A 27,700-nucleotide genomic window follows, 5' to 3' on the forward strand; every position below is an offset into this window, starting at 1 on the left:
TTGCAAGTTAATCGCTAAATTGATAAAGAGCAGAATGACCAGCTTTACACACCTAGTTGTTGGCATATTTCTAAAATTTCTAAATTTTATTCTTTATAAACAGAATTTTGGACTAATGGCCTGAAAAGGATGGAGTGCTGGCTTTTTTTGTTTTGTTTTGCAAGGTTTTAAACCATTTACCAATTTACCGTCTTCTCTCCTTTTCTTTGTGTCTTTCCACTTTTCAGGGTAAGAAGATCTCCTCTTATGTGTCCCATTTTCTTTAAAGTGGAGACTTTCCTTTGCACTCACCTTAGAAGGGTTTGTATGAATGAGGCCCCTGATGAGGAAATCAAAGCCGCCATTTCTGGGGCTCGAGACAAACTATTCAAATCATCCAAATGTTGTGCGGTCCCTTCCAGACAATTAGAAGAACAATTCAATCCAGAAATATTGGAAGACATTGCAAAGTTTTTGGAGGACAGAGGACTAACTGTAATAAACAAACCTAACTTAACAAGGTATGTAAGGTGACCCTGTTTTGTCTTCATCTTACCACACCGGTTACAATCTAATTGGAATTGAGTAATGTCAGCGATGCACTTCCCCTTTTTTTATTTTTATTTCTGCAATAACCTCCAAATCAGGACAAGTTTCAGGGTGTACACCCTTCTTCAGGCAGTACTAATACACAAAGTTTTATCAGGGTGTTAATAAGACTCTCTCTGAAGATAAAATCAGATATCTAGCAATGGTAAGTAAGCTTGGATAGTGAGAAAAGGCAGAGATAGAGCGATGGGGTGGGAGGAGGGGAGAGTCAGAGTTGAGAGGTCACAAAACTGTTGGATAAAGATGTAAAAATGCTGAGGCCTAAATTTAGTCCATTGTTTTTGCAGATAGACTCATCATTCAAATATTTTACTTTCCTGGGTAGTTTTGAAGAGGTAAACCATTCATGTCTTTCATAGTGTGGTCTGGTTGTGAGAAATGTCCCACACACTAGAGCCGTGTTCCTCAACTCCAGTCCTTGAGGCGCCCCAACAGGTCATGTTTTCAGGCTTTCCATTATTTTAGACAGGTGATTTGATCAGTTTCACTGCCTTAGTAATTACCACAGCCGTTTCATCTGAGGGAAATCCTGAAAACACGACCTGTTGGGGCGCCTTGAGGACTGGAGTTGAGGAACACTGCACTAGACCACACTATGTAAGACATGAATGTATTATGCTTAAAGTTATTCTTATGTACACAAAATATAATGGATTAAATGTGGACCGCAGTTTTCCAAATATTTATCCAGCAAATTTAAGTACCGTATATACTCGAGTATAAGTCGAATTTTTCAGCAAATTTTTTTGTGCTGAAAGTGCCCCCCTCGTCTTATACTCGAGTCAAGTACTTTTCTGCAGCAAAAAATTTCATTTTCTGAACCGATTTTGGGGCCCCGTATCTCAGGGTCACTTAGTGTTAGGAACCCCAAATTTGGTGTGCAAACCCAGTAGAAATGGTCCCATAACATATCCAAAGATGAAGTTCCTAGCACTAAGTGGCCCCGAGATACGGGGCCCCAAAATCGGTTCAGAAAATGTCATTCTCTGCTGCAGAAAAGTGCTTGACATTTTCTGAACCGACTTTGGGGCCCCATATCTCAGGGCCACTTGGAGCTAGGAACCCCAGCTTTGGAAATGTTATGGTGCTAGTTCCACTGGGTTTGCACACCAAATTTGGGGTTCTTAGCACTAAGTGGCCCCAAGATACAGGGCCCCAAATTCGGTCAACTGTGTCCATCTGCAGCAATGTCATTTCGGGACCCTTTGGGTTCAGAGACCCCAAATTTTGGCTGCAGCTAGGGGGGCATCTAGGAACCCTTAACTACCAATTTTGAAGTTCAGGGGACCTATGGCTGCAAATAGGCACAGTGAGGCATGCAAATGGGCACAGTGATGCTGCAAATGGGCATTGTTTACCCTCTTTTCCACTTAAAGTAGCTGTGCATTTCTCACCCTCGTCTTATACTCGAGTCAATAAGTTTTTCCCATTTTTTTTTTTTGTGGTAATTTAGGGCCTCGACTTATACTCGGAACGACTTATACTCGAGTATATACGGTAACTGTAATAAGTGTGACTCCCACCTCTGTGACTCTCCCCCTCCCCCACACCATTTCATTGCTCTCTTCCGGTCTTCTCTCACAACTCCCTGAGCTTTTGCTTTTACAATTGCTGTGTGTTTTATTTTTTTAGAGATTCTTTAACAGTCTACTTGTATATTAGTACTGTTTGGACCTTGAATAAAGGGGTACACCCCAATAGCTGGCCCTAAAATTTGGATGTTGGTGCAACTAAAGTATCATGGACAGTACTCAGTTTTTGTAATGTGCACAAATATGGCTACAATTACATCAATCGAATTGTATAATCTCCTTTTAGATCTGCAAACTAGCTGTTTGAATAGTAAAAGACTGTTTGTTTTATAACCAAATCGATCTGTACAAAGACCCTTGCATAGAGGTTTCCTTTTAATACAATTAGCTAAAGTTTGTCCCTTCCAAGGAATAGAATGCAAAATTCCAAAATGTTTTGGCCCAGTCTTTTTCGGTAGTTTAGTTTTAGAGTTGGTCCTTTTTCATTTCCTCGTTTTCCAACATCATTTTTCTTTTGAACCGTTCGTTCTCTCATGCTCCTATCTGATGTTCACTTGAGTTCTTTCTCTTGATCTCATTTAGACGTTTTACCACACTCTCCCTCTATCCAACATGGTGTTTGATTAAACACATTAATAAAACTTTACTCGGGTTCTTAAATTATCCCCCCCCCCAAAGAGTCCAAATGGAACATTCATCGGCAACCCCAAGACCTCAGGTTAATACAGAAGTCACACCATATGTGCCAAATCATGAAGATCCAGGGAGAGTTTAGGAACCATCTGTAGAAGACTCCACAACATTGCATTGTTTAATGAAGACTCGTACAACCTCATCCCCATAAGGGACTTATTGTCTGAAGGACAGTCAAGGACTGCCATGGTTTCACCATGTGTGTCTGAAGAAGCTTCCGGTTCCTCACAATGCACATGGCCCACAGTGGAGAAAATAGTGCAGGAAGAAGAGGATACAGGAGATGATATACCAGAGGTTTATGGGGTTTCACAGTAACTATAAAATTTTGTTTACAATTTTATCTGCATCAATTCAAACTCTCCATTCTTCTGCATTTCTAATGTTTTTCTAATAAAGGATTCAGTATACAAACTGGACCTCGAAGACACGATTACACCTGAGAAAAGGAGGACTCTATGAAAGGCATTCTTTGAAAGCACCAATGCTCAAGGAGTTTGCTACATATTTGTATGAAACTTTGGAGATGGAGAACTATAAACAGGAGGTATGAAACCAGTACTGTACTAGATTTGGTTACCAAACTGTTAATGGATCAAAATAAAAACATTTATCCTAGGTTCAGACTAGTGCGATGCGGTAACCAGCGCCGGTTCCCACATCTCTCCCGCAGGCAGGTCACACCGCCCTCTGCCATTACAATGTTAATGACACCCCCAGAATGGTTCACAGATTGCAGTGTGAACTTTGAACTCACACAGGAATCGGACTGCTGAGAACACCCATGTGATCCGATTCCAGTGCGGGGAAAACACAAGACCCTGCGCCATTTTCTGTGCAAATCCAATGCATACAGTTAATGCATGTGAATACAACTGTATGGCTGAACTCGCATTGCTCAGACATCGCATGTGATCGGCACCTACGGTGCGGGTATGAATCGCATGCGATGTCTGAGATCACACTAGTCTGAACCTAGGCTTAAATGCTGAAGAGGTCTTTCCAGGGGAGTGCCTTAGAGTGTGGCTCCACCTACTGGAGACAGAAAAACACGATGTTCACAAGCTCAGAACAGAAGCCCCTTTCCTACAGGCATTTCTTGTGTAGGGTTTCTTTAGGACCCAGGGGTGAGTGAAGGCGGGGTCTGTTTGGGACGTCAGTTTACACATGGTGGTGTTACATAATGGACTGACCCAATGTGCTTGCTTGAAATTCCAATGCTGCATCTGTCCGATGTCCTGTCAGAATTGGTGACCCATCAAATTATGTAATGGAAGGAACGTTCCGTCAGATGAATACTTACTACACATTTGTAGCAGGTTTGATAATGTGACAGAACACCTGCAGTCACAAGGTGGCAGCGGACATTTTACTACACCCAGCTAAGTCTTGAATTTCAGTCATTTTAGCAATAAACTGAGCGGATATAAATGTAGTATGTTGAAATCTGTGATGCTGTTTTGAAAATAGCTGGATGCCAGCAGTAGGAAGCTGGCAGAGGCCATGATGGTACACCCCGCACTGGTCAGCACTAAACCTTTAGACTGAAAATATAACATGAAAACAGCATGGCAGATCTCCATATACTATATTGAGTCATATATGATCACTTTATTTGTTAAAGGACTGTGAAATTCAAGACATAGCTGGGTGTAGCAAGATGTCCGCGGTTGCTTTATGACTGCAGGTGTTCTTTCAGATTAGCAAACCTGCTCATGCACAGTAAGTATTCAGCTGACGGAACATTACTCCCGTTACCTAATCTGACGGGTAGCTGATTCTGATGGAACACTGGCTCTAACACTGAGAATCGAGCAAACCCTGCCAATCGCTTGGTTCTCAGAGCTCCCTGAGCAGAGATCTGGTGACTGTCAGTCGCTGCTCTCTGCTCTGCCCCCCTCCTCGCTCACTTTAGTGCTGGGCTGTGGAGGGGGCAGAGCAGCCGGCTCAGGTTCTCGGTGGCTCACTGGGAGCCTAAGCCAGGTGCTGGTCCAGGCATGTGGACGGATCCTGACCATATGGTCATGACTGTTCTCGAGCATGGACTGGCTCTGACATCAGCCGACAGCGAGCTTCAGCCCACTAAAAATGGTTTACAGGAGTGCAGAATGAACTGTGATCCACAGGAGAAGTACAGCCAAATGAGCTTTGCCTGTACTTCTCCTTGAATATGCCAGCCAGATTTTCCTCTAAACTTATCAATCTGCTTTTCTGTGCCAACACTGCAGTACACCCTTCATCCAATTTATAATCAATTATGTTTTGTTTTCCCCCTAGGTTGAGGATGTGGCCAGATTATTATATTTTATGAATCCAAAATATGTCCTAAGGACATAGGAAAAGTAAATACATTTTTTATCTCTTTGAAACGTCCCCTTAAGAACCGAACCATAAGTGGCTACTTGAAGCACGTGAGACACTTTGTAACCTATCAGTTAAAGGGAACTAATCTCTCTGTGAAAGATCCTGAACTTTTTCAACATTGTACATTTTTTTTATGAACATCACCGACGATATACAAAATAGGATAATGAAGCTCGTATCTCGTGAGAATGTCGGTAAAAGGTCATCTAATCTTTGGTTGTGCCGATTATTCTGACTTTGTCATTTCTTAGAACTTCCTGCAATGCTGTACCCTTCACATCAATTACAGGTTTGAAACCTTGATGACTGCCTCCAAAACTCCAACCGAATGCCGCTGGAGGTAGCAAAGGAGACCTTTCTGGAAGCTAATCTGGAAAGCCCAAAATAAAGAGAATTTGGAAGTGAGCACCAAGTGTGATATTATATATTACCTGGAAGCAGTTCTGGTGCTTAAGCATCTTCAGAGACCAGGGGAGGTTAAGAACATGACAGTAAGTAAAAAATGTTACATGGTAGGTAAGGCTGAATAAAGACAAAAGGCCATCCAGGTTAACCTGCACATGTGTCAGTGTCTATATTTCCCATATCCCTGTATGTTGTGTTCTTTAAGATGCACATCCAAGAGTCTCATAAAAATATCCATACCCCCCGCAGCCACCACTAATTGTGGAAGAGATCCACATCCTCACTGCCCTGACAGTGAAAAAAACCTGCACAGTTTAAGGTTAAACCGCTTCTCCTCCAATCTCATTGTGTGTCCTCTTACACTTCCTGAGACTGAATTGTTTTTCTATATGCTGGGATCACCATTGAGGTCTTTGTAAATCGCTATCATATCTCTTCTCAAGCGTTGTTTCTCCAGCGAGAAAAGATTTGAGGTTTGCAGTTGTTCCTCATAATCGAGGTCCTCCAGTCCCCTTATTAGTTTTGTTGCCCTTCTTTGGACTCTCTCAAGTTCCAGCACATCCTTCCTGAGAACTGGTGACCAGAACTGGACAGAATACTCCACATGTGGCCTAACCAGAGTTTTATTAAGTGGCGCGATTGTTTTGTTTTTTTATGCATGCTAATATTCTGCCGGCTTTGGTAGCTGCAGCTTGGCATTACATGCTATTGCTCAATCTGTCTTCTACTGGGACCACCAGTAGATTCCCCCTAGGGAGTAGTTTGCATTTATATTTTTTTGCCCCCCCCCCCCCCAAGTGCATTACATTTTTTCCACATTAAACCTCATTTGCCATGTATTTGCCCACTCCATTATTTTGTTCAGGTCTTTCTGTAAAATTTCTATATTCTGAGTTATTGTCCTGCTTATTTTTGTGTCATCCTCAAAAACTGAGATTGAGCTATTTATCCCATTCTCTATAATTTACGAATAAATTGAATAGAATTGGTCCCAAGACAGGACCTTGGGGTACCTCATTTACCACTCCAGACCAGTCTGAGTACACGTTATTTATCACCACCCTTTGGACCCGTCACTGTAACCAGTTTTTGACCTAAGAACAAACGTGGCCCACGAAGAACAAACATAGTCCACGCCTTCAGACCTCAGCTTTTAGATTAAGCGCTTATGGGGAACTGTATTGAACGCCTTTGCAAAATCCAGATACACCAAATCCACAGGTCTTCCCCAGTCTAGATGGCAGCTCACTTCCTCGTAGAATGTTAACAGATTGGTCTGGCAAGAACAACCTTCAGTAAACCCATGCTGATGACTACTGAAGATTTTTTTCCTCAGTAAATTTTTGGATATAGTCCCTTATCATCCCTTCCAATTTACCAACGATTGATGTTAGACTAACTGGCCTATAGTTCCCAGGGATTTGTCTCTGTCCTTCTTTGAATATTGGTACATTGGAGAAAAGCCAATCAACTGGTACCAATCCTATCCAAAGATTAGGGACAATGGTTTGGCTATAACCTGACTGAGTTCTCTGAGGACTCTCGGGTGTAAACCATCTAGTCCTGGTGATTTATTTGTATTAAGTTTATCTCGTCTTTCCTTCACTCTGGCCTCTGTTAGCCACAAGGGTACATCCTGTGATGTTTCACCAACACTACTTCCTCAGTCGGTATACCCCCTCCTTGTGCTGTGTAAAAACTGAGGAAAAGACATTTAGTACAATCTCTGGGTCATCCGTAACCATCCTCCCTTCCTCATCCTTTATTTGTGCAATATGCTCCGATTTTACATTTTTACTGTTAATTAGGGATGAGCTTCGAGTTCGACTCGAACATTGGCTGTTCGCAAGTTCGCCTAACAGCGAACAATTTGGGGTGTTCGCGGCAAATTCGAATGCCGCAGAACACCCTTTAAAAGTCTATGGGAGAAATCAAAAGTGCTAATTTTAAAGGCTTATGTGCAAGTTATTGTCATAAAAAGTGTTTGGGGACCTGGGTCCTGCCCCAGGGGTCATGGATCAATGCAAAAAAAAGTTTTAAAAACGGCCGTTTTTTCAGGAGCAGTGATTTTAATAATGCTTAAAGTCAAACAATAAAAGTGTAATATCCCTAAATTTCGTAGCTGGGGGTGTCTATAGTATGCCTGTAAAGGGGCGCATGTTTCCTGTGTTTAGAACAGTCTGACAGCAAAATGACATTTTGAAGGAAAAAACACATTTAAAACTACCCGCGGCTATTGCATTGCCGACAATACACATAGAAGTTCATTGATAAAAACGGCATGGGAATTCCCCACAGGGCAACCCCGAACCAAAATTTAAAAAAAAATGATGTGGGAGTCCCCCTAAATTCCATACAAGGCCCTTCAGGTCTGGTATGGATATTAAGGGGAACCCCGGCCAAAATTTTTTAAAAAATGACGTGGGGTTCCCCCTAAATTCCATACCAGACCCTTCAGGTCTGGTATGGATTTTAAGGGGAACCCCGCGCCAACAAAAAAAAAAAAAAAATGGCGTGGGGTCCCCCCAAAAATCCATACCAGACCCTTATCCGAGCACGCAACCTGGCAGGCCGCAGGAAAAGAGGGGGGGACGAGAGTGTGGCCCCCCCCCTCCTGAACCGTACCAGGCCACATGCCCTCAACATTGGGAGGGTGCTTTGGGGTAGCCCCCCAAAACACCTTGTCCCCATGTTGATGAGGACAAGGGCCTCATCCCCACAACCCTGGCCGGTGGTTGTGGGGGTCTGCGGGCGGGGGGCTTATCGGAATCTGGAAGCCCCCTTTAACAAGGGGACCCCCAGATCCCGCCCCCCCCTGAAAAGAGACAGTCTTTGACAATTCCTTTATTTAAATGCTTCTTCTATCTTCCTTCATCTTCTTCTTCTGGTTCTTCTGGTTCTTCCTCCGGCGTTCTCGTCCAGCATCTCCTCTGCTGCGTCTTCTTCTCCTCGGGCCGCTCCGCACCCATGGCATGGGAGGGAGGCTCCCGCTCTTCTCTTCATTTTCTTCTTCATCTCTTCTTCCTTCTTCCTTCTTCTCTTCTTCATTTTCTTCTCCGGGCCGCTCCGCATCCATGCTGGCATGGAGGGAGGCTCCCGCTGTGTGACAGCGTCTCTTCGTCTGACGGTTCTTAAATAATGGGGGCGGGGCCACCCGGTGACCCCGCCCCCCTCTGACGCACAGTGACTTGACGGGACTTCCCTGTGACGTCACGGGGAATGCCATAGGGAAGTCCCGTGCGTCAGAGGGGGCGGGGTCACTGGGTGGCCCCGCCCCCCATTATTTAAGAACCGTCAGACGAAGAGACGCCGTCACACAGCGGGAGCCTCCCTCCATGCCAGCATGGATGCGGAGCGGCCCGGAGAAGAAAATGAAGAAGAGAAGAAGAGAAGAAGGAAGAAGAGATGAAGAAGAAGATGAAGAGAAGAGCGGGAGCCTCCCCCCCATGCCATGGGTGCGGAGCGGCCCGAGGAGAAGAAGATAGAAGACGCTGCAGAGGAGATGCTGGACGAGAACGCCGGAAGAAGAACCAGAAGAAGAAGATGAAGGAAGATAGAAGATAGAAGAAGCATTTAAATAAAGGAATTGTCAAAAACTGTCTCTTGTCATTTTTAACATTTTTGACAGTTTTTTAGTGAAATGGTAGGGGTAAGTACCCCCTTACCATTTCACACGGGGGGGGCCGGGATCTGGTGGTCCCCTTGTTAAAGGGGGCTTCCAGATTCCGATAAGCCCCCCGCCCGCAGACCCCCACAACCACTGGCCAGGGTTGTGGGAATGAGGCCCTTGTCCTCATCTACATGGGGACAAGGTGTTTTGGGGGGCTACCCCAAAGCACCCTCCCAATGTTGAGGGCATGTGGCCTGGTACGGTTCAGGAGGGGGGGCCACACTCTTGTCCCCCCCTCTTTTCCTGCGGCCTGCCAGGTTGCGTGCTCGGATAAGGGTCTGGTATGGAATTTAGGGGGAACCCCACGTAATTTTTTTTTACATTTTGGCCGGGGTTCCCCTTAATATCCATACCAGACCTGAAGGGCCTGGTATGGAATTTAGGGGGACTCCCACATCATTTTTTTTTTTTTAATTTTGGTTCGGGGTTCCCCTGTGGGGAATTCCCATGCCGTTTTTATCAATGAACTTCTATGTGTATTGTCGGCAATGCAATAGCCGTGGGTAGTTTTTAAATGTGTTTTTTCCTTCAAAATGTCATTTTGCTGTCAGACTGTTCTAAACACAGGAAACATGCGCCCCTTTACAGGCATACTATAGACACCCCCCAGGTACGAAATTTAAAGGGATATTACACTTTTATTGTTTGACTTTAAGCATTATTAAAATCACTGCTCCTGAAAAAACGGCCGTTTTTAAAACTTTTTTTTGCATTGATCCATGTCCCCTGGGGCAGGACCCAGGTCCCCAAACACTTTTTATGACAATAACTTGCATATAAGCCTTTAAAATTAGCACTTTTGATTATTCATGTTCGTGTCCCATAGACTTTAACGGTGTTCGTGTGTTCGAACAAATTTTTTTCCTGTTCGCATGTTCTGGTGCGAACCGAACAGGGGGGTGTTCGGCTCATCCCTACTGTTAATCTATCTAAAAAATTTCCTTTGCTTTTTTTTTTATTGCACCTTGTAATCCTTTTATTATTTTGCCACATTTATTGCATTCTTGCACCTCCTTATTGCATTCCTTATAGTGTTTGTATGGTGACAATGACCCATCCCCTTTATATTGTTTAAAGACATTATTTTTTTTTTTTTCTTTTAATGAGGCTTTTTACATTATGGTTTAGCCATCCTGGTTTAATCTTCACTCTTCTATATTGAATGCACTGTGTGATACCTTTTTGTTTTATAGGCTCCTAAACCATTCCCATGTTTCTTCCATGTTCAATGTTCCCAGGATTTGGTCCTGATTAATGTCATGTAGTAAAGACCACAGTTCAGAAAAAATTGCTCGTTTGAAATTTTAGTTTTCTTCTGCTACCCTCGTGCCTACTTTTTCTATGTTTTACATGAAATGAGATCGTCCTACGATCGCTAGATCCCAAAATGTAAGAAATTGTGACTGCAGAAGATGTCTCTGCGTGTTTTATCTTTATTTTGTACTCCTAGGTTTACGAGAGGGAGAAGCGAGTGCACCACAGATACGTCACTTCCGAAAACACGACCTCTTATCCAATCATTGGGGTTCAGCTACATAAGACGGCCACAAACCAAGTAGAAGCATTTGCTTTGGAGGAAGAAGAGGAAATGGTAATATGCTAAAGAACAGGGTTTGGAGAGATGGAAAATAAAGTTGGAGTACTGATATTTTTTTTTTTTTTTTTTTAGTGGTTCAAAGTATACTTTGAGCAGGTAAGGCCAACCTTGCTGAAAGAAGACTCTCAGAAGAAGGAATTATTTTTGTCAACGTCTGGGCACAGCATTTACAATGTGTCACATGACCTACGGAGATATCACGAGAGGCAATTTAAGGGTTAAACTATAAAATTATCTGTGCAAAAAACAAAAACAAAACATGCAAGTCTCCGATATTCAGGGCTTCTTTTGAGGGTGTTTGCCCCTCCCTCTTATCTATATTAATAGGTGAGGCTGAAAGACACAAGTCCAACCTATGTGTGTGATTATATGTCAGTATTACATTGTATATCCCTGTATGTTGTGGTCATTCAGTTGCTTACCTAAGTTTGTGGTTTTTTTTGTTTCGTTTTTTTTCTTTTGAAACTATCGATGCCCCCCACTGAGACCACCGCCTGTGGAAGGGAATTCCACATCCTTGCCATTCTTACAGTAATGATCCATCTTGACAGTTGATTGTTAAATGTCTTTTTTTCTAACTTTAATGAGTGGCCACAAGTCTTGTTAAACCCCCTTCCATGTAAAAGTTTTCTCCCTATTGTGGGGTCACCAGTCCGGTATTTGTATATTGTGGGGTCACCAGTCCGGTATTTGTATATTGTGGGGTCACCAGTCCGGTATTTGTATATTGTGGGGTCACCAGTACAGTATTTGTAAATTGAAATCATATCCCCTCTCAAGCGTCTCTTCTCCAGAGAGGATAAGTTCAGAGCTCACAACCTTTCCTCATAACTAAGATCCTCCAGACTCTTTATTAGCTTTGTTGCCCTTCTTTGTACTCGCTCCATTTCCAGTACATCCTTCCTGAGGACTGGTGCCCAGAACTGGACAGCATACTCCAGGTGCAGGCGGACCAGAGTCTTGTAGAGTGGGAGAATTATCGTTTTATCTCTGGAGTTGATCCCCTTTTAATGCCAATATTCTGTTTGCTTTGTTAGCAGCAGCTTGGCATTGCATGCCATTGCTGAGCCTATCATCTACTAGGACCCCCAGGTCCTTCTCCATCCTAGATTCCCCCAGAGGTTCTCCCCCCAGTCTATAGATTGCATTCAGATTTTTGCCACCCAAATACATTATTTTACATTTTTCTACATTGAACCTCATTTGCCATGTAGTTGCCCCTCCCCCATTGATTTGTTCAGATCTTCTTGTAAGATTTCCACATCCTGCGGAGAAGTTATTGCCCTGCTTAGCTTAGTATTGTCCCCAATCTCTACAGATCACAGCTATAATAGATCTCCTTTCTTTCCATTGACTCGTATATGAACTATATATGAAATCTTCTCATCTAATTGGATTAGACACGAGCGCTGCTGCAATATTTTAACCCCTTCTCGGCTGGCGCACGCCGATATACGTCGGCAGAATGGCACGGCTGGGCAAATGGACTTACAGGTACGTCCATTTGAATTTCCCGCCATGCCATTACGTGCGCACCGCCGGCCGGGAGCCCTGTGAGTCGGGTCCCGCGGACTCGATCGCCATGGGGATACCCACAATCGCCTCACGGAGAGGACGAACGGGGACATGCTGATGAAAACAAACATCTCCCCGTTCTGCATAGTGACAGTGTCACTGATCTCTGATCCCTGTCATCGGGAGCTGTGATCAGAGTAATGACACACACAGCCCCTCCCCCCAACAGTTAGAATCACTCCCCTAGGAAACACTTAACCCCTCCCCGCCCCCTAGTGGTTAACCCCTTCACTGCCAGTGTCATTTTCACAGGAATCAGTGCAATTTTATAGCACTGATCGCTGTATAAATGACAATGGTCCCAAAAATGTGTCAAATGTCTGATGTGTCCGCCATAATGTTGTAGTCCCAATAAAAATCGCTGATTGCCGACATTTAAAAAAAAAAAAAATTATAAAAATGCCATAAAACTATCCCCCATTTTGTAAACGCTATAACTTTTGCGCAAAGCGATCAATAATCGCTTATTGAGATTTTTTTTTTTTTTTTACCAAAAATATGTAGAAGAATACGTATCGGCCTAAACTGAGTAAAAAAAAATGTTTTTTTATCTATTTTTTGGGGATATTTATTATAGCAAAAAGTAAAAAATAATGCGTTTTTTTTTTTTTTCAAAATTGCCGCTCTTATTTTTGTTTATAGCGCAAAAAATAAAAATGGCAGAGGTGATCAAATACCACCAAAAGAAAGCTCTATTTGTGGGGAAAAAAAGGACGTCATTTTTATTTGAGAGCCACGTCGCACGACCGCGCAATTGTCAGTTAAAGCGACGCAGTGCCGAATCGCAAAGAGTGCTCTGGTCAGGAAGGGGGTAAATTCTTCCGGGGCTGAAGCGGTTAAAGGACTATATGGTTTAGAGGTTTTTAGTATTACATTTACATTCCATAGATTTTGTATCACTAAAGATCTGACTGGGGATGAAATTCTTCCCACTCTATCCAAAGCAAAATAAATGTTCTGACATACAGCTCCCCCCCCCCAATTCATTCTTCACTTTAGGTTTCAGATACCAAATATAATGAGCCACACAATCCGTAGAATATGTGAGACACGGACAATACAAGAATATTCCCACTAGAAAAAGAACCAGATGGTGAACGTTGTGCTGGAAAACGATATGTGAAAAAGGAAAAAATTGAAATGAATGAAATAAATAAAGCTGCCAGCACCAAAAATCTCTTTATACAAACTCAGATCTGTGAAAACATAGGGGGGGGGGTGCAGCGCTAATAACAATGTGAAAAAAACACAAACATTTGAAGTTTGTGTCAAATATTCAGAAGTGGTGAAAAAACCTGAGATAATGAAAAAGGAAAACTAAAGCAGAGTCCCAATATAAAATGTGAAAACTTTCTTTTGGTATGATGTTCCATAAATAGTGACCTGATTGAAGAATATGAAGTCTATAAATGGCAAATAACATACACAAGTACCAAATATTATATGAAATAGTCCAAAAAGTATAAAATGGTGAAATCCACAAAGTAGAAATGAATGAAAAGAGAAATGAGTGAAAAATGAGATAAACCTTCCAGTGAGATGAAGAGAATGTTAGGAATGGTGAAAGAAATGTCTAGAAATGATTGAATCTTCAGCAAAGTGCCAATTGTAATAGAGAGGGATTGAGAAGACACACATGAGGGATGAAGATATATTCGAGGTGTGAAGAAGAATTCTTCCTCCAAACAGACTTTGTACATCCAGAGTGACTATGTGATCTCCTCACCCGGAGAAACCATCACAACATCCATCTCACCCAGATCAGGGAATTCCCTCTCCCAAAATCCTGATAGTGGATGTCCCCAAATCCTGGATCCTTATCACTCCATCCACAAACATTGTATCCATAGTGCTGTATAGAAAAGAATCAATAAATGGCACTGATGACATGGAGCTGATAAACGTTGGATGTATCAATACATAATATAGCGGCGTCTCCTGTATTCCTCTATCTAATGTCATTTCACTTCCCTCTTCTGCTTCCTTCAGCTCCTCGGACACTGCGCTGGGCGGCTTCCACACCGGGGGGGCTTCATATTCTTCAATCAGGTCACTATTTATGGAGTTTTGGCTGAACTGGTACCATTTCCATCCTGCAGCCGTGTGACCCGGGATAAAGGGGATATAATCTCCAATCATATGGTGTATATATTGTCATCACCACTTTTCACATGTGGCGGCTGCCATCTTTTTCTTCATGTTGTTTTCAGCCAGCGATGCCCCCTGGAGATCACATCTACCCGAGGTTGGGAACACTCACCTTACTGGATTAGGCAGCAATGCCATCCTAGCACAGGAAATGTTTTATGACTTTAGAGCGGGGGAAGGGAACCCTATAGAGGTGGTGATCTACCTGAAGAACATGGGAGAAGTCAGAAGATCACCGGGTACAGCGTCACCTCCTCACCCCCAATTCACACCTCTCATTGCCGCACTACTGTGTGCCCATCACGGGCATTACACGGCTATCATGGGTTTATATCAGAGGGGGAGGGGGTGACCTCCTCACCACCTGTCACACACACTGGGATCGCTTTTCAGAGGAGCAGCAATGCCTGCTGCACTTGTTATTGAGCTCTTAGTTGCCCCCTTAGAACTTGTTCACATATAAAGTTAGGGGAAACCCATGCGGTTGGGACATGATTTTACTGCCCCCCCAATCCCGACTCTCTTTATCCGCTGAGGCAGCAGCCATAAAGGTGTAGACATGCCGCAGCAGGAATTACACCCCCTGTTGGTTTTGGTGGGGGCTTCCGCCTGACAATTGCTACCCATTCAAGTCAATGGGCCACTACAAGGGGCACCACACCTGCAGGGTGCAAGGGGTTAAATCAGGTGTTGAGAACACAAAACAATGCTGCCAGCCTTAACCCCTGGTTTGCTGTACTGCACAGAGTTGCAGGACACTTGCAGAGCGGTCACATTCACTTGAATGGGTCATGTTTGGTAGGTGCTACACCCACCAACCATGACGGGGCATACAAGTCCTGCTGTGACTACAACATGTGTACACCCCTGGACACCGCAACTAAAGGAGTGTAGTTAGGGCAGGGGTGATAAAAACACAGCTTAAGGTTTTACCACCCCCCCAAACTACAAATGTAAATGACCCCTTATTGTTCTGAGAACCCTATAAGGCTGCTTTCACACTGATGTGCTGCAGATTACCTGAACCCCAGGTGTATCTACAACTTTCCTTGGTGATCTGCACTTTGCCATAGACTACTATTATATCCTGCGGGTGAGTTGCACTTTTTGAAAGCTCATCAAATCTCCGGCATTCAGTAGATGAAATGTTCTTTCAGAAAGTGCTCCTAATCCACATAATAGAAGTGTATGGGTAAGGGCAGGAAAGGTGCAGGTCCCCTGTACTGGAGCGGCGGTGTGGGGTAAAGCACAGCATATGAGTGTGAAAGGCGTCTTCTACTATTATACTCGCTGTATTCCTTCACACTGACATGGAGATCTCTTCTTTCCTGCTGTTGGCACCACTCTGGAGGTCACTAGTGGGGGGGATAAGAGGTGGAGTCCAGTTGTTGTCACTCCACATGGGACAGGATCCGGCACTACAGAGGAAGGAGCAGCTTATGCGGCTCTTGCTCCAACTTTACAAGTAGTCCCTCTGCATTGCACTGGGTTTGATGGTCTGGGATGGGGGGAGGTCCAGCAAGCCCAGACCATGATCTACTAGTAACCTGTCTTGTGATCTACAGGTTGGTGACCCCCCACTTTAGATGACCTCTAGATCTCCTTCATAGAGGCGGAGGTGTTTGTTCAAAGAGCTGTGGATGAAGTTCTGTCTGATTATTATCAGATGACAAGATTTCTAGCAGTAATAGGTGGTCTATGTACATACAGACGCCATTGTTGGACTTTACAAACACATCAAATATTTTTGGATGCCCCCCCCCTATGTACTGCAAGAGAGAAAATCACTTTCATTGTTCTGGTTAGAAAAGAGAAGGATTTGTGCTTTTGGCATTTTTATACTTGTCTAAGGCCCCATTGGGGTTCGGGGGGTTCCCCATTCTTTTCCTGCTATGAAGACATTCCAGAAACTGAGTGAAAATATCTAATAAAGCCGAGTTCTGGTAAAATATATAATTAAAAGTCAGGAGATACAAATACTGCAGCTGCTGACTTTTAATAATTGGACACTTACCTGTCCCGGGGTCCAGCGATGTGGGGGAATGAAGCCCCGCCCCTCTCATCCCTCCTCTCTGCATTATAACTGTGGGCGCCCGGCTGTGGCTTCACTGCGCATGCACGAGCCACACCGCGACTGGCCGGGCAATCATCTGGGACCTGTGACGTGTCCCAGATGATTGCCGAGAGGGGGGGAGGGGTGATCTCCCTTCCAGTGCACCAGGAGGAAGTGGGAGCTGGGACCCTCTAAAAAGGGGATCTAAAAAGGAGGGTACCCCCCCAAAAAAAAATGACATGCCAAATATGACATGTCGGGGGGTCACCTCCCTTAAAGAGAAAGTTCCATTTTTGGGTGGATCTCGGCTTTAAGATGTGCCGTTCTTAGGGAATGCTCCCTCAGTGTCCTGATCAACCGGTACAGAAAGTGATGGTAAATGGCCTCCAACATCGGACAGTAAAAATCGGGGTTCAGATATATAAACTCTTTAACCCCTTCAATACCGGGGAGCACTTCCCCCCCTTCCTGTCCAGGCCAAGTTTCAGCCTTCAACGCTGTCACACTTTGAATGACAATTACACGGTCATACAACACTGTACACAAACATTGTTTTTATCATCATTTTGTTCCAAAAAAATTGAGATTTCTTTTGGTGGTATTTGATCACTGCTGCCATTTTTAACTTCTGTGCATCTAATAAAAAAAGACAGAACATTTTGAAAAAAAAAAGTTTTTCTTTGTTTCTGTTATAAAATTTTGTAAATTAAATACATTTTCTCCTTCACTGACGGGCACTGATGAGGTGGCACTGATGGGCACTGATAGGTGGCACTGGTATGCAGCATTAATGTGCATTGGTAGTGGGCACTGATATGCAGCACTGATGGGTACTTAAGGGTGGCACTGATAGGTGGACACTGAGTGGCACTGCTGGGCATCACTGATGAGGAGACATCTGGCAGGCACTGACTGGCAAGATGTGTTGGCACTGGCATTATTGGGCACTTACTGGCATCCCTGGCGGTCTAGGGTGGCATCCCTGGTCATCCATCTGTTGTGGGCATCCCTGGTGGTCTATTTTACAGGCCAGCTCACCCAACAGGTTCAAGTCAGAAAAAAGAGTCTTCCAGCCAGGATCCAGGCATGTTACCACTGATGGCAAAACAGCCACCAACCAGCTTCACTGACCAGCTGCTTCATAAACAGGCCTGAAAGGGAAGTACTTGCCGTCTACTATTGACCCTAACCCAGGCTGACTCTAATATATTATATATTCATTTTTTTTTAATCATATTCTCTATAAACCACCCAGCCAACATGTTCCCTCCATAGGAACTTGCTGAGGCCTTAGGCAGTTACCACTTTGTAGATAGTTGTAAATTGCCATGTCCCGTACAGGTTAGGCTTGCAGCAATATTCAGAGAAGTACATGTTTAGGTCTAGGACTGCTGTATAGAATATAAACTGAACACCAATCTACTTGCTGTAATGACTTAAAGGAAAGGCCATCTAAAAATCCAGAATGTTTTCCTGAAGTGAGTTGGTGGAAAATGCATATCAAAATAATGCGAGGCTTCTAGTAGATCTGAAGCAAGTGCCCTACATAGAACTATCAGGACAGGAGGTTCTCTAGTGAGCCTCTCAACAAATAATAATTCAGAGCAATTCTGATCTTTCTCCCGGCTGACCCTGGGACCTGGGAGGACCACAGTAGAGCCACTAGGCAGAATATCCCTTGTAAGTTTATAGAAGAACAATGTCCTTAAATGAATGGTGGAGTAAACCCATTGTAACTGTTTTTATATACAAGCTAAAATTGTATAAAGTGTTGGCCAAAGAGTTGGAACCTGTGTGTTTATCATTCTCTTGGGCCGTGTCTCCTCAGTCTGTCCAGTTAAACATTCCTTACTGCTCCATCGTTTGCATACATTACCATTTCTCATTTCTTATCCCTGTGATTAAAATCTCTAGGACAGAGTTGAGTAAAGCCTCGCTGTCACACTTACCCCAAACAGAGGTGGTCAGACACTATAGATCACTACTGTGTTCTTCACCTATAGCAGCCCCCTTTTCCCATAAGGCAAGCAGGCCTACCGGTACTCGGTTGCCCCCAGGTCTTATACACAATGCTATAGTGCCTGACCATCATGCCAGGGCAAGCGCAAACTGAGCAAAGCAAACAGGTAATTGCAGCTGGCAGACAGGTAGAGTGGTTCTATGACAGTCCGGGTAAAAGGCAGGCAGAGTTCCGATAATAGTCCGATATCCGGTCCGAGGTCATACACAGGAAAATCAAAACTAGCAGGGCAGACAGACAGGGAGCTTGATCAGGAATTAAACACACTATATCACAAGCATGCAACTGAGGATTTTTCTGGCTTTTAACAGGCTTGGTTTCCACCCAGAGACTGGCCACATTAACCACCTTACAGGTGGACAGACAAACAAGGAGAATGCCATAGCTAAAACCAGGATGCTGGAATGAAGAGTAGGAGCGCTAGATGTTCCTGACACTCACTAAGCCAGTGTTTTCATCTCCATTCCTCAAGGGACCCCAACAGGTCATGTTTTCAGGCTCTCCATTGTTTTGCACAGGTGATTTCATCACTTTCACTGCCTTAGTAATTACCACAGCCGTTTTCATATGAGGGGAAATCCTGAAAACCTGACCTGTTGGGGCACCTTGAGGACTGGCATAGTTGGAAAAGTATTTAACTTTTTTTTCTCATCCCACAGGATTATTGAAAAAAAATGAACACCTTTCCCAAGATCTACAGATGTGCAAAGAAAAACTTGGAATCAAAGTACTACTTTTGTGATCCGAGGTTTTTATTTACCAAGATTGGAAAAGACCAATGACTTTGCTTTTTCTCTCTCTGGACAGTTTAAGGCATTTTCCCATCCCCCTCTAGCTTGTTGGGGAAAACCATTTTTATTGTTGAATTCTGTTTTGTGCCATTGTTATAAGTTCACACATCTTCGGAGTGAATTACACCGGAGTCCTGAGCGTCTTCTGGTCTGCTTTCAGGTTTGACTTCAACCAAAACTTCTGACCAAAAATCGAACCTGAAACAGTGAAGAGGGGAGCACCGGACCCCCGATGTGATCCAATCCATACGGCAGTGTGACCCCAGACGTACGTTTTCACATTTTTCTACCATTTTAGGAATGTTGTTGTGTTTTGTTTTGTCAGCACTTTTCATTTAATTGATCGGACTACAGAGGACTGTATATATAAAATATTTCTATTTTAAAAAAAGTATATATTTGTACAAAAAAGTTTTGGTTATACATTTAAATAAATTAAAAGATAAAACGTATTTTTGTTAATCTTAAAAAAAGTGTTATAAAATAATCAACATTTAGACTAAATTAACACACTAGACAGCGCTAATGTTGAGCATTTGAAACTTGTGGCCAACAACACAAACATGGACAGTCTTATAGCAAAAAAATAGTCCTTTTAAAAGAAAACCCTTATAAAGGGAAGTGATGAAAAGTTCAGGGTGTTTAGCCAGATAATCTCCAGGTGATCTTGAAAAAAACACAGATCTCCACGTGCACCTTCCACCGATCACTTGTGTAATCCACCCGGTGACACACACTCTCCCCCCTAGGGGGTTAAACTCACCAGAGAGGAGAGTAATAACGCCTTCAGAGCCAGCACTCTTTAGACGTAGTATTTTGTTGCCATCATCACTAAACAAAGGGTCACAGGTTTGCAGGGCTCATAGTAAACCAAAAAACAGAAAGAGAGGTGCACATAGCGTAATCCTGTTTATTGATTCAAACCCCTTGCACAAAGACAGACAGAGAACCCCCCTTCAATAAAAATACGTACATCAAATAAATAAATATCAAGCAATCAATCAAACAGGCAGGTAATTGCCAGTATGCACACTTCACCCAGAGCTGTCAGCACCGCTACACAGGCGTGAAATATTTGAGGGATAAAAGTCAAGATGGAAATTTGAACCAGAAATGTTACACTTCTGCGGGGAATCCACTAAAGCAGGCCATACATGGTAGAATTTCGAACGAACTTTCTTTTCAAAATCAGAAAGTTTGTTTTTTTGTGATCCGATGAAGCCACCATTGATTTTCAAAATTCGGCCGACCAAGCCTTCAATTTCTCTGCATGTTGCTACGTAAATTTTCTTTTCTTATTACATTTCTCGCACGATTCTCCCATCATTGATTAGAAAATCGTTCGTTTTTCAAAAAATTTCCAACATGTCCGATTCCTCAAATTTGATTGCCACACGAAAATCGGCCGTTGTTGCAGCCCACTAATGGTGCGAAATTCATACGAAAATTCTTTCATACGATTTTCAAAAGAAAATTCTTATGAAATTTGAACCGTGTATGGCCGGCATAAGACATTACTGTGAATACACAAATACCTTTTTTTAATATCTCACATTCTAAATACAATGGAAATATCATCATGTGACATTTCTCTGTGATAACAACATTGTACAAACTCTTTATACATTGTAATGGAATACAGCATCACACTCATATGATTTTATTTGTTTGCTACTTTTCAGGAGTATTTCATTATTCTGCAGACAGTGAGGCTTCTGTTGGCAACTACAAAATGGAACTGTATTCATAGTAATGGCTAGAGATGTGAAGAACCGGAAAAAAAACTGAAAAATTCGGAAAAACTTTTTTTTTTCCTGAAGACTTTTTTTGTTTTTTTCCAAAAAATTGGGAAAATTGAAAAAAGTGAAAAATATTGTGGAATATTTTATTTTAACATGAGGAATAAAATATTTGAAGACAGGGTGTTCACCTTAAGTTTTTAGAAGTTCCTAATTGTGATGACGGACAGAAAAGAGAATCTGCAGAAGCAGAGAGACGGATAATGAGAATTTCAGAAAATGATTCTGATTAAATGTCCATTGAAACTTTAGTCCCAACTCTCTTCTTAACACTTCCCCCATCTTCAGTTCTTTTTATGAGAATGGGGGTTTTATTTTTATTTATTACTGTGGAGGGGAAATATGACAAATTGTTACTTTTGGTTTTGAAAATTGTTTTGTGGAGGTTTTTTGGCTGTTCCACATAAACTAGTAATCAGTTCAGGAGATTGTCGCTCCCTTTGTTACAAATAAATATTATAAAAAAGTAAATTCTGTTTGTGATAATTGTTTGGCTACACTATATATTTAATATGCTAGTTGTGATCATTTTATGCCAAGTCAAATTGTCCATAGTCATATTTTATGTTCCTAAAGTAACAGAATGACTTTCAATCTTAAAAAGACAAAGTGCTAATGTAGCATTTTTTTCAATTTTTCCGAAAATTTCTGTTTTTTTACCCCCCCAAAAAAACTTTTTTTTTTTCCGAGCTTCAAAATTCCCGGAAATGTGACATCTCTAGTGATGACAATGGAAAGCATGCTCAGGAAAGTTCATAGGAGTTGGTTTGCTTAGAAGAGCTGATCCTGCAGACAATGGGGACATCTTGTGGCCTTTCTAAGTAACAACAAGTTCTTATAAATGGTAATCATTCTACAGCGCATGCTTAGATGTATTCATAGGAGTTTGTAAGCGCTCATTGATCTGCAGACAATGCACTTTTTTTTTGTATTGGTTTGCAACTACAAAATCAAATAACCGGTTGTGTATTCATAGTAATGATCACACCAGTTCTCATGGGATTTGTTTTTGATCATCCTGCAGACAATGGGGACATCTTGTGGCCTTTCTAAGCAACAACAACCTCATGTCAGCTACATTCACAGTAATAGTAATCTAGAGAGCATGCTCAGAAGCATTCATAGGAGTCTGTAAGAGCTCATTAATCTGCAGACAATGTGGGCTTCATTTCTCATTGTTTTTACACTACAATATCATATAAAAAGGTGTATTCATAGTAATGACAAGCTGGAGCATGCTCAGAGGAGGTCACATGAGATGGTTTACTTACAAGAGCTCATCCTGTAGACTATGGGGACATCTTGTGGCCTTTCTAAGGAACAACAAGTTCAGATAAACTCCATTTACAGTGATGTTAATCTAGAGAACATGCTCAAATGCATTTGTATGACTTTGTAAGATCTCATTATTCTGCAGACAATGTGGACTTTTTTTGTCATCAGTTTTCAACTACAAAATCAAATAAACTGTATATTCATAATAATATCAACCTAAGACAATGGGCAGACAAGTTCATAGGAGGTTTTGTACAACTCACAAGAGATCATCCTGCAGACAATGGGGACATCTTGTGGCCTTTCTAAGCAACAACAATCTCATATAAACTATATTCACAGTAATGGTGATCTTCTACAGCAGGGGTCTCCAAACTTTCTAAACAGGGGGCCAGTTTACTGTTCCTCGGACTTTGGAGGGGAGGACTGTGGTCATTGGGAGTAGAAAAGGTCCCAACGTCAGTGGGAATAAACAATGGCGTCATCTTTGGTGTCAGTTGGAGGAATTGTGCCCCATCTGTGGTGTCATTTTGCCCAGTTGTTGGTGTCTTTGGGAGGAATTGTGTCCCATCGTTGGTATAATTGGAAGGAAGTGTGCCCCTTCACTGGTCTCAGTGTGGGGGAGGGGGTATTATGCCTCATTATTGGTATCAGTGGATGACATAGTGCCCCAAGGGCCTGATAAAAGCAAGCAAAGGGCCACATCTGGCCCCCGGGCCGCAGTTTGGAGACCCCTGTTCTAGAGCATTGCTTCTCAACCTCTTTTTTAGTCAAGGCACCCCCTAAAATTATGAACAGTCTCGGGGAACCCCATTCTAAAATATAAAACATTATTCTAATAGTTTTACATAACACATCGTCATCCACACACCCAACGTTGGGTGTGATGTATTTTTCCAAATCCACTATACTTTTACACACTGGTACTGACTAGTATTCCAAAGTTTCTCTTCTCCCTCAGTTTTTCTCCATCTCTAATCTAATGTAACCCCAGCGCTTACAGAGAGGGGCAAAGGGAGGATGATTGGTTGTTAGGACTCCGGTGGCTAGAAGGTGGTAATGGTGCACAATGAAAACCTGTGGCTTTATTTCACTATAAGGCAGGCTTGTTCCACCTGCTGGCCTGTATACATTTGTGGTAAATATTTTGCCAGGGCACTCTGGGGGAAAACGGCTGATCTAGAGAACATACTCAGAATCATTCATATCAGTTTGTAAGAGCTTGTGATTCTACAGACAATTGTGGGCTTCTTGCAACTACAAAATGAAATGTGGTCCAGCTTATGGATGGTCCCCAGACAAGTACATAAAACCAACTATTATGGAATAGATAATAAATCACACAAATAACAAACTAATCAAAAAGCAAAAGCCAGGCTGACCATCTAACACACATAAAATAGAAATGTAAATATAAACAGATGATATGAAATCAAATATAGAAGAAGAAGATAATACAGATCGTTCTTCATTGCACACAGTCCATGCCACCACCTTCTTCATGACTGTCTGCTTTGGGGTAGAGGGAGGGGGTCCTGCCAGATAGACATCAAGGGGACCCATTCAGCCTAACAGCTGCCCTGGCCAAGTGGTTCCGGCTGGTTGGTTGCACAATGTCACCAAAAATGGTAAAGCTACCCAACACAAGGGTTGTCTAATAATGTTTGAGAGAGTTATGGGCATTGTGGCTCGTCACACCTGGTCCATCTCCTGTGGATCTCGTGCTGTGAAAACACAAAACTGCCCCCCCATCTAAGCATTGTAAAGTTTGGGGGTTGTAGCTCCACAGCGCCATGTACAAAGCCATTTAACTTCAAACTAAAAGCTGTTTACTTTTCCTGAAGGCAAACACAAAGAAATGCTTCCAGCAGCAAAACAAAGTGCAACACACAAAAGTACAAAATATAATGAAACCCGGTTCATAGATGGGACTTTACCCCGGGCTCAGCACAGCCCCAGTCTGCCTATTACTCCAAACAGGTGTCTCTCCCCAACTCCTTCTCACACCACCACACCGAATACTACTTTCTGGTTTAAGTGCTGCTTCCCAGAGGCTCCTAGACCTTTGGAGACTGGAGTCCCTGTAGTCAGGGGTGAAGGCCCTTTTGTGACAATAGAAAAAGAAAATGGGGCGCACTGGTCTAGTGCATTATCCAACCAATTTATTTATTTCTCACCGAAATGTCACTTTAGGGGCTCAAAACCTCTGGTCCCAAATACCTCTCTATTAATACATAGAGGACTGCGAGTCAGTTCTCCTTAACATGGCTAAACCAGAAATTCCTCACCCACCTATGGTGACCCCCCGAGTACCCACACTCTTCCCTTAAAGGGATCCTAACTTAAACACTGGTGCCACATAGCACCCCGTTCAGGACCCATCCTTGGCGTCCTGTACAGTGTAAATGTTGGACAGTAAAGGGATAAAAACAATATGCACTCGCTGTGTAAAAGAGGGAATTGGACATTTGGTCATGCTCAGAGAAGGGTCACCTTAGAGGACTGCATAGTTCAGCAGACAAGCGGATGGATCCTACAGAGTTAATCGCTTGTCTATAGAACATGGATGCGGTTTTCTCTTTTTCCAGCTGAGCTCCACATTCCATGAACGGTGACACCCGCGGTGAAGGACAATGACTCTGCGAGCCAAGAGCTGTATCGGGGTCACTCCCGTCACACTCATGCAGCACCAAGTCATCCTCCCACAACACGCTCACTTACACACTTGTCTCCAAGCTGCTAGTGAGAAAATAGAACGCTATACAGCTGTCAGTGTGGAACATAAAAACCTCTGTGACTTCTGGGGCACAAGGTGTGGTCTTGTGAGGCTGAAGCTGCCTCCCTAGATGGGAAGCAGACAGGGAGGATGAAGTTTCTCATTGGATGAAGTTTCTGACTGAAGGACCTCAAATAACTGCGCATGCCAAACTGGAGGTGCTTTCAAAAAAGAGTTAAGGGAAATTGTAAGGGCTCCATCATGGAGAAAGGTGGGGCCTTGTGGGTGCCAAGCTGTCTCCTTTGATGGGAAGCAGGCTGTATCTTCTCATTGGAGGAGTGGGAGTAGCTGTCCATTGTTAGCTCCATGCCCCAGTAATAAAAAAATGAAGCAATCTTACTCAGATGGAAAGTGATTGTGGGAAAAGAAGCCCCTGACTACAGGACTGCAATTATCTATTTGTGCCAAGCCAGCCATACTATCCAAAAAGAGTTAAGGGAAATTTTCAGGCTGTTTCATGAACAAAAATATTCCTTGTGAGTGTGAAACTGGCTTCCTAGATGGGAAGAAGCAGATATGGAGGATGAAGCTCCTGACTAAAGGACTACAATTAACTATGCGCACCAAGCTGGACACTCTATAAAAAAAAATTACGGGAAATTTTTAGGCTGTTTCCTGGACAAAAATAGTCCATGTGAGTGTGAAACTGTCTTTCTAGATGGGAAGAAGCAGATAGGGAGGATGAAGCTCCTGACTGCAGAAGAGTCATTAGCTATGCACACCAAGCTGGACAGCCTATAAAAAATTAGTTAATGAATATTTTCAGTCTATTTCCTGGAAAAAATAGTTCTTGTGAGTGTAAAACTGTCTTCCTAGATGGTAAGAAGCAGATAGGGAGGATGAAGCTCCTGAGTGCAGTATTGCAATTAGCTATGCGCGCCAAGCTGGACATCCTAAAAAAATGAGTTATCAGGAATTTTCAGGCTGTTTCCTGGACAAATATAATCTTTATTAGTATTAAATTGGCCTCCTAGATGGGAAGAAACAGGTAGGGAGAATGAAGCTTCTGACTAGAGGACTGGAATTACCTGCACTTTGATAGCTGTCTGTACTATCAAAACAGATTATTATTATGTGTTCAGGTTTAAAGGGATGAGGTGACAACCCTAGTGCAAAGTCACATGACAAGTGGTACCCCATGATCTCCAATGAGCACCGCTCATATCTGTGCGACTTCAGATTAGTCCCTGCACTACTTTGGTGAGACTTTGATGTGACTGGAGGTCCATAGACCCAACATTACACAGGCATTGCTTCAAGTCATGTGACTTACATCAGAGGTTCTCATCTCCTGTCCTCAGGACCCACCAACAGGCCAGGTCTGCAAGATAACTGAAACATATCACAGGTGATATCATTTGCTGCTCAGTGATTGCAGTATTCTAGTCTGCATTTCCCCCAAGGTAATACCTAAAATCTGACCTGTTAGTGGGTCCTGAGGACAGGAGATGACCTAGATCAGTGCTTCTCAACCCTGTCCTCAAGTACCCCCAACAGGCCATGTTTGCAGGTTTTCCTTCATCTTGCACAGGTGCTTTAAATCAGAGTGAATGGTTTGGTATTTTGGAGAGATATTTTATCTAAGAGAAATTCCCAAAACATGATGTCCTGTTGGGGGTACTTGAGGACTGAGGTTGAGAACCACTTCCATACAGGTCATACGAGTGTGAAAGGGGCCTTAGTCCTACCAAATATATCCATACATGACATCCTCTCCATATTCACTGGTGATCTTTAATATTGAGATTATTTGGGATTATTATTGTTTTCTATGGAATGATGAGGATGAATGACAGAAGGGAATGTCCATAGAGTATAATGGGATGTAAAATACTCATTTGCAGGCAAATCTGAGACGCTCAGCATTTTATCCTTTCCCACAGGTGTTCCCCAAGTAGAGGAGCGGATTATAAGATTGGGATTATTTGGGATTATTATTGTTTTCTATGGAATGACAGATAAATGATAGAAAGGAATGTCCATAGAGTATAATGGGAAGATGTGACCCGGAGTCAGAACCATTCACCGTACCCAATACATCCTCACCCGACATCCTCTCCATAGTCAGTGAGGATCTTCAAAATGGAGAGGAATTGGATAATAATTGTTTTCTAAGGAATGAAAGAATGAAATGTCCATAGAGTATAATGTATATCAACTTTTCTTGTAGACAAATCTGAAAGATATAAGAAGTAAAGGGACATGTATCCCTTCTGAGACCACGGCCTCATTCAGAGGCTTTGTCTTTATATAATAACACACACATGGGTAGTGGCGCAGCCTATTAGGTGTTTTTAAATAAAACAAAAGTCCATCTAAAAGTCCTTTGATCTAATCAGCTCTGTGTAAAGGAACGGAACAGTCCACTGTATCAGGGCCAGCCTTGCAGGGGAAGTGGAAGAAGACTCCAGACA

The 27,700-nt window shown here is 42.8% G+C and overlaps 1 protein-coding gene across 1 annotated transcript in view; it reads left to right on the forward strand.

The window, feature by feature from the left end:
• The window catches only part of LOC141129097 (uncharacterized), a 74,534-nt gene that overhangs the window by 40,132 nt on the left and 6,702 nt on the right, over window positions 1-27,700 (forward strand). The window contains exon 3 of the mRNA XM_073616889.1: window positions 10,703-10,843. Coding sequence (XP_073472990.1) covers window positions 10,703-10,843 — 141 coding nt within the window. The remainder of the gene's footprint in view (window positions 1-10,702; window positions 10,844-27,700) is intronic.

Source organism: Aquarana catesbeiana, linkage group LG01, assembly GCF_042186555.1.
Source record: "Aquarana catesbeiana isolate 2022-GZ linkage group LG01, ASM4218655v1, whole genome shotgun sequence".
NCBI classification, from domain to species: Eukaryota; Metazoa; Chordata; class Amphibia; order Anura; family Ranidae; genus Aquarana; species Aquarana catesbeiana.